The following is a 17,943-nucleotide window of genomic DNA, read 5'->3' on the forward strand; positions in this document are numbered from 1 at the left end:
GCAGCTTCTAAACGCTCCATTCACGCAGGCGGTAAAATTTGTGAGACATTAGTATAACTTGTGAAGTAGGCTAGCCTATGTTCGATCAACTTCTAAAGACGACAAGGACAAAAAGAGTTTAATGCATAGCCTAATGTTTTTGTCTTTAAATAGGCCAAAATAAATTGAATCGGACAGCTGCAACAACTGTTTAGGTCGCTGTTTCTTCTCCTAAATCTCTTGGCTAAAATAGACAATTTCTTCAGAATAATTACAAGTGGATAGCCTATTTGTGATGACTTCTTGAAGAGGCCAAAAGCCAAAACACAAAGTTATCAGACCAAAGAAAACGGAAACTTTTCTGTTCTCAAGTAGGCATACAGCAAGCGTCTGAACAAGGATGAAGAAAACTTTAATGCGCAGCCTACACATTTGGCCTTCAAAATCATATTTCTAGGTCCTTTTACAGTAAGATATGTATATTTGTGATAGATAAGAGGTAAAGGAATATGTTCATGGTGAAATTAGAAAATGCATAATTGTGTCATTTTCGACCCTCGTTGCACTCAAATCGCTATATCTCGAAATGGATTTCCGCTACACAAGACTCATTGTGTCGTGGCACGCCCCATTTAATGATAAGAAGGTTCCCCAGAATAAAGACTATCCATGACCTAAGGAACTCACTTACAGCTCTATAACCAACCTGACAACAGTATGAAAGACCATAGCGATTTCCCTGAACGCTGTACTATTGCCGCACTAATTGGTTCTTATGAGTTATGGTTTGTTTATTTATGGTATTTGTTATTTTCATTATTGATCGTTGATATTGTATTGACATTATTTGTTATTATTACCATTTTCCTTAATGTAGTCTTACCAACTTCTTAAAATGGTTTACTGTTAATTGAAACTATTGCATTGTTATATTTTCTATATTTTGTGAGTCACTTTGGACAAAAGTGTCTGCTGTATTCCATAAACATAAACACATTGTTTACACATAATCACACACACGAGAAGCTTCTGAATGCAAGACCAGAGAGCAGCATGCACATGGGCGCTTAGACAGTGTGTGTGTGTGTGTGTGTGTGTGTGTGTGTGTGTGGGGGTTGGGGGGGGCAGTGACGCATGATTCATGAAGGTAGGATGGGAGTGGAGGGGTGGGGGATTTGGGGAGAAACACCTCTTATCTGGGGAGGCAAAGGGGTACAAATAAGGGTGGTGTTAACATGAAGAGGTGTTTCCAGGTGTTTTACCTGGAGCTGGGGACAGCCCTACGAGAGGCGAGAGATTAGAGTTTAGTCAAGCAGCTCTCTGTCCGAGAAGCATACACATACATGCGCGCGCGCACACACACACACACACACACACACACAGCCAGGCTCTCTCGGGCAAAACTCCACTGCGCCGTCATGTGGTCAAACAGAAACCCACATGTTAAATACATGCCCAATGTCTTCCCTCTCCAAAGTCATCTAAATGTTGACTTTTCCCCCTTGTTGTACAAAATGCTAAGAAACACACTCCTAATACCATTTCAGTGCTCAGAACCATCTTCAGTTCTGACAGTGGATTTTGGGATTAAATGCGGATAATGTGTATAAACTGAAGGCTGCTGGGGATGTTAGAAAGTGGGAGATGGAGAGGCACCAGTAACACAGTCAGCTTCAACCACCAGCTGCACCCACCTTTCTGTGCCTTTAACGTCTGCTCTTCGATCTGTCGCAGTCTCTCGATGAGCTCGTCCTTCTCCCTCTCGATCCTCTCCTTCTCCTTCTCCGCATACTCGCGTTTCTTCTTCTCGTTTTCCAGCTGGGCCCTTGGAAGACAGCGGAGTTATCTCAGTTAAGGCAGCTCAAAACAGGAAATGGTGCCGTGCGCCAGTAGTATGAATGATGAATCACGTTAAGGGGTTCCAATTTGCCAGAAGTGCTTCTACTGATGGAATACGCATACTTGACGTGCAGCTGCAAGTGGCTTTAGTTAAAAGCTTGTGCAAAATAAACAAATGCAAATGATGCTTGTTGTAATGATTCGCTACGTGTGACTGCATGGAAGCAACAATGTGAGAGGGCAAAGGTTGAGAGGCAAGAATGAAATTGCTCTTAAATTCTAGTCACAAGGTTTGTCCATCGGCTTCTGATTGACCGTTTTCAAGATGCATATTTTTGTTATAATAGATTTCCAGAAAAAAACCTTTTTGTTAAATGCAATCACTGACTCCTAAGTGATGTTTTTAATCTTTCTGTCAAGTCATCTCATCTTCCTGTAAGTAACTATTCTCAGAAAAACAGAAACCTTGCTAGTCATGTGTGTGTGTGCAGGCTTCATACCTCTCCATCTGTTTCTGATGCTTCTCCTCTCTGGCCTGGGCCTTCATCTGCTGGACCTCGATGGTGTCTGGCTTCCTTCTCCTCATGTACAGCTCGTGATTGCCCATACACAGCGCCAGGATGCGCTTGTTGATCCGCAACCGTGGGGCATAGAATACAAAGTCCTGCACGGAAAATAAAACGCCCAGGCGTCAATACCATGAAGAACAGTTCATACGTGTGTTTCTACCTGCATATCCCTCCTGTTACATTATGTGTTTTTGTAATATCTGGAGTATCTGAAATCTGGTGTAAAGAAATAGTTGACAGAGACACATCTAATTTCACCAGAAAGACTGAGCAAAAATAAAAACACTTACTGGGGCTTTCTTATCGATCGGCTTGATGACAAACTTTTTATCGTTGAATGAGATGTTTCTGATTTCACTCCAGGGGAAGCCAATCTTTGGTGTTAGTCTGATGGAGAAAAACAGAGAATCAGAGAAATGTAGAATAATTCCAGCCATCAAGTCAAATGAAATCCTACATTAGCCATAAGGGGGCGATAGCTACCACTTAGCAGTCTAGACCAGATCAGTCCCGACTTGATCAGACAGTCTCAGGGGGTCCTTAAGCTGCGACCAGGCGACATTTTCAAGACCATCTGCTTCCCTCCCTGACTTGTTGGAGGCATTCGGCATGTGTTGCCAGATAAATTAACCAGGGGCTGTCAACTGTGTAGCAATATCTTTGGTGGCGTTTGACGGTTTAATCTCACAGCTAAGGTTAAGCCATTAGCCATGAATATTCAGTGAAAAGGTCAGAGTGTGAGCATTCGCTCAGAGCTATTCAGGCTCGAGTCAGCATTTACTGTGGTGCGATGATGCACACAGGACCGGAAAAGAAAAGTTGGGGGTGCTGATGGGAAAACAACTGCTTCAGAGTGAACCCCCAGACCTCAACGCCCCCCCACCCAAAAGTCCTCCATCCCGTAACTCCAGTCGCGGACGTTATTAGGCCGTTAACTCTGAGCCAGAGGTTTCTGAGCAGCATGACTCATCAGAATGGAAGTGTGTACATACAGTACGAGCCATTGGCCACTCAGATTTCACTAGCTGAGGGCGTCATTGACCGCAGACACCAGTGCCTATCTCTCGACACTCAAAACCCATCATATTCAATAACAATCATTCATGCAGAAGCCAATTATGCACAACCTGAATGAGCCAATACCATCAATGAAACACAAACTTATACTGACCATTATTTAAAATAAAAAAATAATCTATTTAGGCCAAAATCCTGTTACTACACAATCATCCGATAGCCAATACGGAAAGACCCCTGTGATTTTAATCAGCACTTCAGACGAACATCTGACTCCACTGGCTAATAAGCCTCACCTTCATGTAGCACACAGGCAATCCTATATTCTCGAGAGTTTATTTTTATTGCAACACGTCTCCACTCCAGCCTCCACTTGCCGGATCACTATGATCCGGATATGCATCAGCACAAGGCTGATTACACCACAGCCATATTTCAAACACCTACACAGTCCCTGCAGTTCTACGAAGAGAGGGTCTATGGGAAAGTACTTGGCAGAGGCTCAACTATGAGTAACCAGAGAAGAGGTACCCATGTCTGAACACACACACACACACACACACACACACACACACACACACACACACACACACTTCAAGCTGCTAAAAGGATGAAAAGATGAAAGACCAGGCAGTGAATCCAAAAACAAAGCATGAACTGTTGGACAACTACACGTGTTTCTGCTCCTTGCTTTAATCAAGTGTGAGATGGCTACTATATAGGAGTGAGGAGTGGAGGGCTTACTTGTCCTCGTGCTCGTAGATGTGAGGCCGAGCGCATCCACGCCCAGCCACAGCTCCGTGCCCTTCTTGTTCTTGATCTCGAAATAGTTCACTCCGTACATCTCCAGGTCCTGTGCGATCTTCAAATATTCCATCATGGAATCCTCTCTGCATAAACACAAAATGCCAGATATGCACGCACACACACAACCAGACAGACACAATCAATAATAAGGACATTGAAAAAAGACAACCAGTCCAAGCAGGTATGACATTTGTGAAGTCTAGTTGAGCCAAATGAGTAAACTTCCCAGAACCAATCTAAAATAATTAACTACAATGTCTTCAGACAATTGAGTGAGTGAGGTTTGTTTGATTTAATTTCATTTCATTTAAAGCCATATCAGCACCTGGCTATTAAATGGCCAAAACATGGTATGCTATAGTAGAAAATATGGGAGATCAATATGGAACTATTACAAGCGTAGCAACAATGATATTTTAGGGAAGTTTTTAAAATCTATGGTACAATGAGTGAGGTAATAAAGCACCGACACCTAAGTCGTCTGTAACAAAACAACCTTACTGAAATAAAACTGAAATGAGGCACTCCTTTATAAAAAAAATAAAAAGGAATTAATTTATCAATGGCTACATGCCAACTGCAACCAGCCTTACTGAAATGCTGAGGAAGGAAAAAGTGGCCCAAGAGGGAGAAGAGGGAGTGCAGGACCGTACCTGAGCATGCCTCTGTGTTCCTCGTGCCAGGTCTGTATCCGGTCCTCCCACTGTTCCTTTGTGAGCTTGTGCTGCTCAAGACTCTGCAGTGCAGTGCAGGGGAGGGGAGGAGAGGAGGGGAAAGAGTCACCCAAGGACGGCTTATTCAGACAAACACAACACCAAACTGCCAAGTCTGGCTCAGTGACAAAGAGATTCTCTGTATTTGTGTGTCTATTTCTGTTTCACCAGAAAATGATGCATTCAAGGCCATTTCAGTTAAGGATGATTTATTGGTTGGAGCAATGTCATTACTGAAAAAAAGTGCTTTTCATTTAATTGAATTAAAATGGTGTAATCTAATAGACAAAATAGAGTTATGAATGTAATGACTTACAGTATGACCTATGCTATGCTCAGTAACGCAGTCAAAATGTTTTGAGACAATGCATTACATTGTACAGCCCATCTGCCAATTAGTCTAATTACTTTACAAGTTACCCTTTCTCCAACAGATCCTACACACTGCCATTTTGCTTGGACAGTCCCTTCCTTTACTGAAAAGTGACATTTCTTTGGACATACAAGACACTTCAAGGCCACAAGCCAACTAGGCCACCTGACAAATTACAAACGGAGGGGAAACCCCGACTTAAATATCCTTGAAGGCCCCACTGAGGGTCAAGTTCAAGCACATAGCTCAGCTGGACCCGTTCCTGCCCTGCCTGCCTCCCTCCTTCCTTCCGCTTCTGTGTATTTAACAAGGCAATTTACTGCAGGGCTTCAAAGCTGCCTCTGCCATTGGACATTTCATTAGCCTTTTGAAAGCACTCGTCGCACGCACACACACACAGAAATGCATGGACGCGCACACCCATACTGTATATCCACAAATCTAAAGCTTTAATATAATCATTAGAGACACTATCTTCAAAGATGTACAGATGGACTCACGCACGCGCACACACGCTTCCACAAATCTAAAGCTTTAAAACAATTATTAGACCGACATCTACAAAGACGCTAACACTAAATAAGTACGCACAGGATCTAGGAATAATCTCAGACACAAACACACTCATACATGTAATCATGAACCAGTCCCCTCCCTCCCCAACCAAAAAACACACAAGACTGAACACACTCACACATTCCCTATCTTTCCTGAACTCACCTCTGAGGCAGCAGGCGGTCGTTGCTGAGGTAGCCGGGCTTGTGGATGTCTTTGTTGAAGTCGGCGTATTTGGCCTGGACTGCGTAAGAGGCTAGAAGGACGGCCGTCTCGGGGGGACAGTAATTCTCATCATTCAAGATCGCTTCCTTCACCTGAGCGTAATAACCAGAGAGAGAGAGAGAGAGAGAGAGAGGAGAGAGAGAGGAGAGAGGAGAGGAGGGAGAGAGAGAGAGAGAGAGAGAGAGAGAGAGAGGAGAGAGAGAGAGAGAGAGAGAGAGAGAGAGAGAGAGAGAGAGAGAGAGAGAGAGAGAGAGAGAGAGAGATTAGTGTGAGCTAGTGCTGGAGGGAGATAAGCTCAGAAATGAAGATGGCAGGAAATAATCAAAAAGGAAATTGAAAGCATGTCCTGGGATGGGGGAAAGGTGGCAAATTAGAGAGAAGGGATAAAAACCCAGGGTGACTAAATGGAGTGCACACACACGGTGAGAGAGAGAGAGGTGTGAGAGAGAGAGGAGCAAACGGAGTGAGTGTGAATGAATGTGTCAAACAGTCCTCCTCTCACCTGCAAGAAGAACAGGCGCTGTGTAATTTCCTGGATCAGCTCCTCAGACACGTCCTCTGGAAAGAACTTTGCTCTGAACTTGAACTGGAGTGGGTTCTCCTTCTTCACGTCTTGCGCGGTCACCTGAGCAGAGGACAGAGACACAGGGACGATAAAGAGAGAGCACACATTCCTGATGGTTATTTCACCAAAACAACTTCATAGTGCATCGCCTAGGTGGCTGGGTGGAATGACTGTTGTCCTTCATGTGGCCATAAAGCTTTAACACTTCACATTTGTTGTGAGGACATGGAAAGAGGCACCAATAAAAACACCTCAAACAGCAACAAACCGCCATGTCAACTGTGACACTACTACAACAATGATTTATGCAGATCTTAGTTGTTGGATGCCGCCTAAAGTCAGACTGTAGTAGAGAACACATTAACTGGGAGGTTTGTGAATGCTGAGCATACTTTGGGACACACAAGACATGAACAGGATCATTCCTCCTGATCACGAAGGCTGGAAAAGGCAGCCATGTAGCCTAGCCTAGATGATTATTTGACACGGACACAGACACAGACTGACACAGAATGAGTGATGCAGCACAGATGTTCAAACCATTTGGGTAAAAACTCCCACACATGGGTGTTGTAGCCTTTGGCTGTAGAGAAAAGCTTCCCGTAAGATGAGGTTTGACACTTGTGCAACTGAAAATGTATGTGGTGCATAAACACAGCTGAATTCTTAACGCCGGAGTGCACTCCCTATAAAAAGAGCTTTCTAATTTGGGTTAATGCATCTCATGTTTTTTCCTGGGGTTGTTTCATTATAAATAAATCATAGAATTAACATTCCACTCCCAGTGTCAAAACAGCATAATCTTCTGATTACTTTGCTTTCATATAGGCCTAGCCAGCAGCATAGCGACAGATAGAGGTTGGTCACTATTGATTGCACAACTGATTTAATGAGACAAATAGGACACTACTGCTAATAAACAGTGAATATCTACAGCTCACATTTACTGTTAATGGTGCAGCCATCTTGGAAATTCAAACTCTGGGAACTCCAGGTTGCAATGGGCTGACAAGTAGGAATTACAATGGCCGTTCCATTTGCAACTTCCTACTCGTAATTGGGAAAAACGACTTCCGAGCACAAATGAAACACACCATAACTGCTGATTTACCACAACTGGGCGGTATTCCAGAAAGGAGGTTTAACAAACTCTTTGTCTAACCCTGATCTCTGAGTAACCCTGATCAACCCGAGATGGGAAACACTTGAGATTTCAGTTCCAATACAGCAGGTATAGGTTAGCTCAATCTACACAGCAGTTCAGCGTGTGCCCGATGACTTTGAAAAGCAATCATCAATGGAGCGCAGAAATGACGAGTCACCATGGCAACTAGAAAACTTACCCCACTTCCTACGTCCCTCAATTTAAGAAGTTATCCCTACGAGCACAGCGTGCACATTTTCAAAAGAAATTGCAGCACAGTCGTAGAATTAGGTTAAACTGGTGGTTGGACGTCAGAGAATTACTAAAATCGTTTGTGCTCTTAATTGTTTTATGAGCGCTATAATTCCTGATCAGTGACTTAAAAATTACTTAAAAACATTAACAGCAAACATTTTTGGTGCAAAACCATCATTTATGGTGCAAACCATCAAAAACTGTAGCCTACTAAGATTAGTCTACTATTTGTATATTTTGAACCTACTATGTTGTTGCACCAGGCAATGTGGGTAACGGGGGCAACCGTGGCCTACTGGTTAGGGCTTCTGGCTTGGAACCGAAGGGTTGCCAGTTTCAATCCCGACGAGTAGGAAAAATGTGGGAGGGGGAAGTGGTTGAGCACTGCTCTCTCCCATGCCCACATCCACGGCTGAAGTGCCCTTGAGCAAGGCACCTAACCCCTCACTGCTCCCCGAGTGCCACTGTAGCAGGTAGCTCACTGCTCCGGGTTAGTGTGTGCTTCACCTCACTGTGTGTTCACTGTGTGCTCTGTGTGTTCACTAATTCACGGATGGGATAAATGCAGAGACCAAATTCCTTGTATACGCAAGTATACTTGGCCTATAAATCTGATTTACATTTTATAATGAGTAATACATTAGATTCATTTTACCTTTTAATGGACTATTATCTTATAGCCTAGGTAGAAAAAGTGGTGGCATAGGCTACTGCATAAAATTCTACTTTAATTTCAAAATGATAACGTTTGATTAAGGTTAATATACGGGATCTCAAAATCCTCCCTGGGTGTAGCCTAGGCTATACAAATTAATTTGCCCTTGCGTCGGACTGACAGAGGAGAAAATGACCACCCAAGTGTCCAAAGAGAGCTCAATAGGAGGGAGGAGATATGGAGAAACACTGGGTTTGTTCAAGAAAACCTGTTAGGGAGCAGATTATGTTTACAAAGTCAGTCACCGCGGTAACAGACCCAAAGTTTGAGTTAAGTTTCTTACTGGAATCCCTCAACTCAGGGTTAACAAACCCCACTTTCTGGAATAGGCCCATGATCTACTGAGACATTACAAGTGATCAATCCACACTTAGAATCCTACAGTCTGCCTCTATACAGAGCCGTTTCTAGCATGTACAGAGCAGAAGGCCTCAGTATGCCCCTCATGCATAGAGAAGTGCTGCAGAGGCAGGTTGTTTTTTAAGTTCCAGAAAACGAACTTGGCCTCAAATGTAAGCCCGACGGGTATACTGCCTGCTAGGTATCCAGCCCGTAAATAACCACGTAGTACAAGCTGTACAAGTCTTGTCACGCACAACACAGCATGCAGATTCTATATGTGTGAATCAGGGGGGTGACTGCTAATCTGATCCACTGCTGGTTTCCACAGCAGAACAGAATTCACTCCGGGCCTCAGCGAGTCTGCAGGCTCAGCGTCTTACAGCCTGCTCTGAATCCCAAGAGTTGGCCCCAGTATTTTCCACTGCTGGAGCCACTTGTTAAAGAAATCCTGCTGTAGATCATCCTGCATGCAACGGTTTTCAATGACCTCCATGGGACATGTATACACACACAAGACACACATGCACACTTTTATGACACATCTGAGTCGTGGTGGGTAAAGAGGCGCATTCAAAGAGGGGGTGGTTGTTAACCACTCTTTAGCCACCATCTTTAACAGGATGTCTGTAAAAAAATTGAAGGGCCTCACCACAGCCTAATAACCACTTCACCGTGATTGATGGCTAGAGTTTTAGGAGGAAAAGAGGAAAGGGAGAAGACGAAGACTATGCGCCTCACCTTTTTGTTGAGCTTCAACCATGTGGTGTAGCCTTTGCTGTCGACGTACTGCAGGCCGAAGAACCAGACTTCACGCAGACCCACTGTCTTCACGACCTGCTCATCAAACACACAGCACAAATGCAAGTCAATATGCTGCTGAGTGGGGACAGACACTGGAACATAATATTATTAGAACAATTAGGTCTAACAACAATAGCATCTGTAATCAGGAGAATATTGATTCACTCTCGCCTTGTACAACACACACGTTCCTCAGCAGGTATCATTTGTCTTTGACTCTAGGGAACACGTCTTTTCAAACAGATTAGCTAGAAAGCACACACACACCACAGCACAACACTTTGCCCTCAATAGCAGATCTTATGCATCAATGCGGTTACTTTTGTTTGTGTATACTTAGTTTGTGGTTCGGCAGTCCATACACATCAAACCGGTCAGAATCAGGTTTCATTTTGCACTGTTCAGTTTAATGCATCATCAGCATCTATGGCTATACCATGGCAAAAAGGTATAATGAAACTATATAAATCAGGAGATTATAATACTATACAACACACACAATAACATAGATACAACAAATAATGTATACGATTCCTAAGCCTAAATCTACATTTGATAAAATAAAAAAAAATCAAGAACTTTTTGTGGTGGCACCTTTAAAAATTAGAGTGTTTTGAGAACAAAAGCATTGCCTTGTGATGCTCACAGCAGAACAGCTAAAATATAATTCACTCTAATTAGGAAGTATTTTATGTAAAGGTCGAAGCAGCCAGGGAGAACTGCTGACTTAGCTGCAGAGAGAACTACACACCAAGCACCACTTTGTTGCTTAACAATTTCCTCAAATAAATGACAACAGATTTTACATCCTATAAATAATAACTGCTCTCCTCTGTCTCTGAATGCCATGTAATGGAAATATCAGAAGAGCCATTATTTTAAGTTTGTGGCAGGATGTTATTAATAGGTAGAGATGCGTACGGGCCAGGCAATGAGGCTTTCTTTTAGGCAATGTAATTTGCTCACTTGTGAAAAACAGGGAGAGTGAAGCTGGGGGAGGGGGGTGGGGGGTTGGGTACTGTGCACACACGTAATCGCACATATAAATTGTCCACACACACACACGAGAACATAATTATGTTCCTGCAGGAAAACAGACACAAACAACAGATGTAAATATGTGCAAATGTGTGTAAGAATGTATGCATGCACGCACACACACACTTCTGCTCGATTGCTTAAACAGCTGAGGCTGGCGTTCTTTCAGCCGGCTGTAGCACAGGAGCAGAGAATGCGGAATGCAGACTGGGGGAGGCTGAGGACAAGCTTGGACTTAAGAGACAGTTCACAAGGAAAATGGAGGGATGCCACGGATAAAAAGAAAGAGGGAGGTGTGTTTGTGTGTGGTTGTGGTGGGGTCTGTCTGGTAGGAAAGAGACGTCATTCTCCAGTTACTAAAAGCAGAGACAGAAAAAAAGGTGATCTAGCATAATTCAAAATAAAATTACCCATAACATGTCTGTGGTTAGTTTTAACTACAGTCTGTTTGCAATTCTTCACAGGCAAAACAGGTCTGTTTTCTCCAAGTGGAACAGGATTGCCAACAGAATGGCAGCATTTGCCTTTGCAAACTTTAACATACTAAGCAAACTTCAAGTAGCAACTTCAGAAGGCCTTCATTCAGCAGCTTATTTTATCAATTGATTAGACATTTGATAGCATGGTCATTTCAAAACACTATTATTGTGGATATTTAATCTGATTCATTAGCTAATGTGCTACAACAGTCTTGTCTGGGGTATTTTTAATTTAGGCTTCACTCTCACACCGAGGCAGCACATTTCATTTTGCTGTTCCATCTCCAAGTTTGCTATGAAGCAGATTAAGGTGTGTGCTTAAGGCAGGGGTTCCCAACCTTTTTTGGCAGGTGACCCTATTTTGAGGTCACAAAACGTTGGCGACCCCGATCATTCACAACATCTCTGTTGGATGCGGATACCAGTCGAGAGTGGTACTTTGATTTCCCCCAAATGTCGTTTGTTTGTTTGCGCATTTGGTTGTTTTGCTACTTTGTTTGAAACATTGATCAAGCATGATTACGTCAATCAAACATCTCCTGCAGGCTGTCTACGTTTATTTTTACGTAGCCAGATTGTAATGAAGGATCCGATTAGTTACTTAACTTGGATACCATGGGGGTTTTTTAATATTTTTTATTTAATGTATGTATATTTGAATGCAATGTACTGGTCAATTGTAAGATACCCAGTATCTCAGGCGACCCCATTTGAATTTCAAAAGTCCCAACCCCAAGGTTGGGGATATGAAGAGTTCAGATACAAAACCCTCTAAACACCACCTCCGTAAAAAATGAGAACCACACATAGTATCTGTTAATCAAATAATTTTGCATCAAAACCCGCTAAATACTAGCCTGGCGAGCCAGACCCACATTAAAATGTAGGGTCTGGAAACTCACCATTCGCAGTGCTCAGTCCGAGGGGCGGGATAATCAGTTGTCTTTCAAATTCCCTCTGCATGGAATAGGACAGCGGCAGCGCTATGAGTCCCATGCGTTTCCCACCAGCAAAGCTAGTTGGCTAGTTCAAACGTTTGCCAACTTAATAAAAGCTTAACTCGTGTCACACTGTTTGCTAGCAGCAACATCCATCTTATTTGTTTTCAAGTAGCAGGGAATTCAAGCCAAACCGTTGCAACTCTGCCATCAATCATTATGTTAAGCCCACCTAACGACTCTATACACGATTTCATTGGCCTGATTAAGTTTCGATTTCTGGAGCTCACAAGCCAATGGAGAGTTGCTAGACTAGCCCTGGCAGCAAATGTAATTTGCAGCCGCTAGGGGCGCGTCTAGATTTCTAGGCTAGCTAAATACCACTCTCTTCTGATTGTAGGCAAAAACCTATAGGAGCCTGATGATGCTCATTTAAAAGAAAAGTGTTCAGACGGATTTAGAGGGGTTTCGCAATTGAACTTTACATATCTATCTTCAGCAGGGCAGGAAGATTAAAAAAACATTTAGCGTGAAGTACCCTAAGGGTATGGAGCCAGGAGGGGCTCACACTCAGTCACACTGCTCACTTGAAGACAACATACAGTATAGGCTCTATAGGGACCAGAGCTGACCATGGTCGAGGGAAAACCACACTAAAGGACTAGCGCCACACACACACACTTAACCCCAGGTGAAATGCATTGTGGTTTGGGCAGGCTGTGTGGGAGTATTATCAAGGGGGTTGATTGAGCATGGTCGAATTTCTTCGTCCATTAACAAAATAGGACAAAAATGCCTATGCGGTCGGGGACCTCACATGTTGTGACAACATCAAATAAATATTTCAAAGACATTAATATTGCAACATGTGTGCTTGTACATATTTGGAGTACAGCTTTGAGGGGGGCCCCTTGGCCTTCCTGGTCTGGTTACGCTGTCATAACACATATCTGATCTGTGCCAAAATCAGAGTCGAGTCTTCGTAATAGGCTCTGTGAATATAACTAGCACACAAAAACTGATGTTTGAACACTTCCAACAAATCATTTCAATCCAGTATAACTTTTCAACACATGAAACAATGGCAACATCAGGCCTGTTAATGCAAAATTGATGATAGAACCAAGGAGAAATAATAAAGCTAGCTGTTACATTAAAGCCCAAACCAGACTTTTGACTGCAAGCATTAGCCTAAGCATACGCCACATTTTACTTTAATTTCAGGTCTGAGCATAAGGGAGCTGGTAACCAACACGCAAAAAGTCCCAGCCCAGAAAATTTCTGTAGGGACAGAAATGTTATAGAGGCCAAAGGTTATAGTGATGTTAGAACAGCTAAGGGGCTTTGATGGGCACAACACACTAGCGGACCACCCTGAACTGTTCTAAAATCACTAACCTACAGACTCGAGTGTCTTTTATTCCTTTTTAGAATAAAATAAAACATGCAGTATGCTATTTTTTAGTCTATCGCAGTATCTCAGTGCTTTGGAGTGAGTGATCATCTGTGTTACAGGATATAACATAAAATCTGTTCTTACAAAACCTAATATTATAGTCGGGAAAAAAAAACAATGACAGCCCGGATTCAAAGTTACCAGGGAAGAAGACTAATGTCTTCAACAACTATTCAAGTGGTTGAGTGAGCAGTGGACATCAGAGTCAACAAATCAATATTTTGCTCTGAAAATGTGGGAACATTCTTAACTCTCCAGCCAACACTCATCCCAGTCAAGCCTCTTCACTCTATAATCCACTAGCAGGTCCACTTCTGACAGTCACTGAGACACATGTTAACCTCTTGGACGGTGAGGAAATATTCTGGCACAGACCTTCCCTCCTCTACCTCCCTCCTCTTTCTCTCCCTCCTCCTTCTACCACACTTTGACTAGTACTTATAATGTAGGCACTCCTACCACCTAATACTAGTATTGACAGATGCAGTGGTAATTCCTAGCTAATGTCTCCTCTGCACTGTAGCTTAAATGTTATTCTATTGCTGTGAATCACTTTGGATAAAAGTGTCTGCCAAATGAATAACTGTACATGTGAGAAGAGGAGCCTTGGGTTACAAAATACACAGGATGCCATCTTTCCCTTTTCTTAACAAAGGTTGTATTATGTAGACCATGACTGCAGTCACAGTGCAGTGGAGGCATTGACATCTTGATCAACAATACTAGAAGCACTTTGTGGGAGGAGTGACGTCACATCGCTGGTGAGGAGAGAGAGCGGAGCTGTTCAGCCCTGGCGTGTGCTTACTCTGACCCACAACAGAGGTCTACTGTTGGCCAGCGGACTCACGGAACCGGACCAGCAATGCTCTGTGTACAGGCGGTGGCCTCTAATTTTATGCCTGAGGACAAGAGAAGGACTGTTGTGGCCATTGTTCCATATCTGTATTGTTACAAGGGCTGCTGGGAAATTACCTCTGTTGCATTCATTCATGTTGGTGAGGAAATAGGTTAAATCCCAAAAAGGAACACCACAGAATGTATTGATACATTAGATAAAATTGAACTGAAATCTGGCCATTAAATCTGAGATTTTTGAGAGTCTGAATTTCAAAGGGTGTAGGAAAGTAGAAATATTGGTGCAACTGTTGATTCATGACAAATTGTTGTCAGAAATTGTACAAATCTGAGAAGGTGGACTGGATACAGTGGACAGAACACAGGTGTCCTGGCTGAAACCCTTGCTGTGCTAAACGAGCAGGCTCCGTCATCACTGTGTAAATTAATAATCTTTGTGATGAGCTGTTAAGTACACTGTACATTTTCCTTACAATACAGTGAACCAGTGGCGGACCGTGCGTTCAGTGGTTAGGCCTTCAATGATGACTATTTTTTGCCAAAAAATAATAATAGGGGGGCGTTTTTTGCATTTCAGCGTTAAAATTTCCCAGCATTTCACAGGAGTTTTCTCTTTCTCACGCAAATCTGTGTAGCACTCTAGAATCTTCGTTAGACAAACAAGTAATGTTCCGAGCTGAATTCCGCCTTGCTTAGATCTTTATTAGGCGAATAGCACCCGGCCATCATCCTTATCAGCAGCAGTGAATAGGCTGCTAGGCTAGGCTACTTATTTATCACCCATATTCATTACAATCTGCTGCCTGCTACTGTCCGGTGAAGACTTGCAATTTAGTCCATGTCATATTGAAAGTGAACACCAAGTGCGCTCAAGTGTGGGTTTGTGCACTATTTTGAAATATTTAGGCTATCGGTTGCTTAACTTATGTTCATGACTTGCACGCACATAGGCTATGGCACTGCCACAGGTCTACAATGATGTGTTCATTTAATAGTTTAATCTGACATCAGCAAACTTGCTTCAGACTGTTTGTAGGGCTCTCCTATTTAGCTGTAGCTTTAACGTTAACGTTACAGTGCAACTGTTTTAGGTTGTGTTGCTGCTCTGATTACTCAAAAGCTAATGTGGAACTACAGTAGGCTATCCTACAGTGTTTGCCAAACGTATTTATGAGAAAGTGTCTCAACAGAAAATGCTAAGAAAATTTCTCAGCACACCACCATGATTAAACATATAAGTCAGAAAATGTATTGCCCTATGCTGCTACTACTTGCCCATTTCATAATGTCTGATGGCCATGCCATTGATTTCACCAATAATGTCCACCAAACACAGATATATAAATAGTCAGACTAATTAGCAGGGCAGGAAACCAAGGCAAATGACAATTTTCACATAGATGCCGATCCAGACAGCTTCACTCCAAAGCCAAAGCCACATCAACTCACACACAACTTCAAGCTAGCATACAATCCAGTAGTAACCAAGCACTGCGGTTTGCAAGCAGCACAAAAACACTTTTTATATTGAAAAAGGGCCAGATTATAAGCATGTATTACAAGTCTATGTTATCAAATAAACATGAAAAAAAAAAAAAAAAAAAAAAAAAAAAAAAAACTTACCAATTCCTGCATAGGCTACTGACCAGCGGTACGAGCAGAGCTAGCTGACATTATGTGCATCTTGCTAACATGTAGTCCAGGGCTCTACACTAAAAAAAATTTTCAGGAGCACCAATTGCGAATATTAAGAATGACTGACAACATTTAGGCTACAGGAAACAGGATTTTAAAGATCAGTGCCTACTTTATTTTCAGTCTGTTCCATTTTCCTACATTTTGTTAATGTAAAATAATATAATACATTGCCATATTTGCATTTAGCCTGTATATCAGGTATCCTGCCAAATGTAGGCTAATTTATTTATTTGTGAATCCATCTATAGCTAATCCAAATATGCCCATGGTGACCTATCTGACTGCATACTGCCTAATAAGACTACTACTACTAAAACAGTCCATTTTCTCTTCCACAAAACCCAACATAGGCTAATCAAGGATATATGTTTTATACTTTTAGTTTTTATTTGAAATATCTGCATTGATGGGGGCAGTAGGCAAATGTTAGGCCTACTTTCGTTTTGCACTTCAGCTTGTATTCGGTGTAAACAAACATACATGCGTGGAAGCCTGGAGTTGTCAGTAGCGTTCTACCTTTGAATAAAATGGGAGTATTACGGGAGGGTACTTTTGTGCCGGTTTGTTCGCTACAGCTATATTTTGCATATTGCAGCCAATACGTCAACTGGGCTAAAAGGCATGTTAGGTTACCTTTCCTTCTCTCACTGCATTCTCAGAATCTCATCCTGTTCCTCTTATATCCAATGAATTCGGTGGATAGAAGAACTAATTTCTTCAATCTTTGCATCTTGGCTGGCTAGTCTAACTTTCCCCTTTTTCTGCGCTCTCTTGAATTTGATAGAAGCGACTACTAGCGAGTCACAACGCGAAACTGCTAACGTTGATGGGAGGTGTAGTTTTTATGCTGCATTCGCGACGTGATTCTATGGTTTGCACCAGTAATGTTTCTCGATGTTGCGGTGTATTTTGTAGACAAACATTGACATGGTTAGAAGTCATTCGCACCAGTGCGCCTAAATATTTTTTTTCACTCGCACGGCATCATTTTTACTCGCATGTGCGAGTGAAATGGGCGCACTGTAGAGCCCTGATGTAGTCCAGTGGACACTAACTTTACATGATATAATTTTGCTTAATGAAGGCTTATCAATATATATTTTTTAAACAAAAACGGTCAATATACTGTCCATAGCTATAACCAAAGCCATGTCAGTGTGACATGTACCTTTCCAGTGAATGTCAGTCTGACTGACAGAAGATGCTCACAAAGTTCCTCAAGTCAAATAGATAGCGTCAAAATTCGTGATGAACGGTTCCGGGTATTCTTTTGGAACATTGCAGGCCCAACTGCAGTCAGACCTGCCTTCCTCACCATAATAGGTCGATTTGATTGGCTAACCAGTCAGATGTAGCCATCAATCAACCCGAATCCAAACATATGATTTCTAATGGTTGCTTAGGTACTGAAAACGCAGTGATTCCTTGTGAAGGCCTGATGCGGGCTTTAAAAAGGGAAGACATGCGATTGGATAAAAATGTATCGCACGCCCTCACTATTTGTTCACACAATCTGTCAATCAAATATAGCGGGCAGCGGTAGGATATGGTAGTAGCCTAGTCAAGAACGATCGGGAAGG

General features: G+C 42.5%; 1 protein-coding gene across 1 annotated transcript in view; it reads right to left on the reverse strand.

Moving 5' to 3' along the window:
• The window catches only part of LOC121698428 (radixin-like), a 44,104-nt gene that overhangs the window by 7,490 nt on the left and 18,671 nt on the right, over window positions 1-17,943 (reverse strand). The window contains 9 exon segments of the mRNA XM_042080521.1: window positions 1,674-1,804; window positions 2,319-2,482; window positions 2,678-2,774; window positions 4,149-4,170; window positions 4,173-4,294; window positions 4,865-4,947; window positions 6,014-6,169; window positions 6,580-6,702; window positions 9,837-9,932. Coding sequence (XP_041936455.1) covers window positions 1,674-1,804; window positions 2,319-2,482; window positions 2,678-2,774; window positions 4,149-4,170; window positions 4,173-4,294; window positions 4,865-4,947; window positions 6,014-6,169; window positions 6,580-6,702; window positions 9,837-9,932 — 994 coding nt within the window.

The sequence above is a fragment of the Alosa sapidissima genome, chromosome 23 (assembly GCF_018492685.1).
Source record: "Alosa sapidissima isolate fAloSap1 chromosome 23, fAloSap1.pri, whole genome shotgun sequence".
NCBI classification, from domain to species: domain Eukaryota; kingdom Metazoa; phylum Chordata; class Actinopteri; order Clupeiformes; family Clupeidae; genus Alosa; species Alosa sapidissima.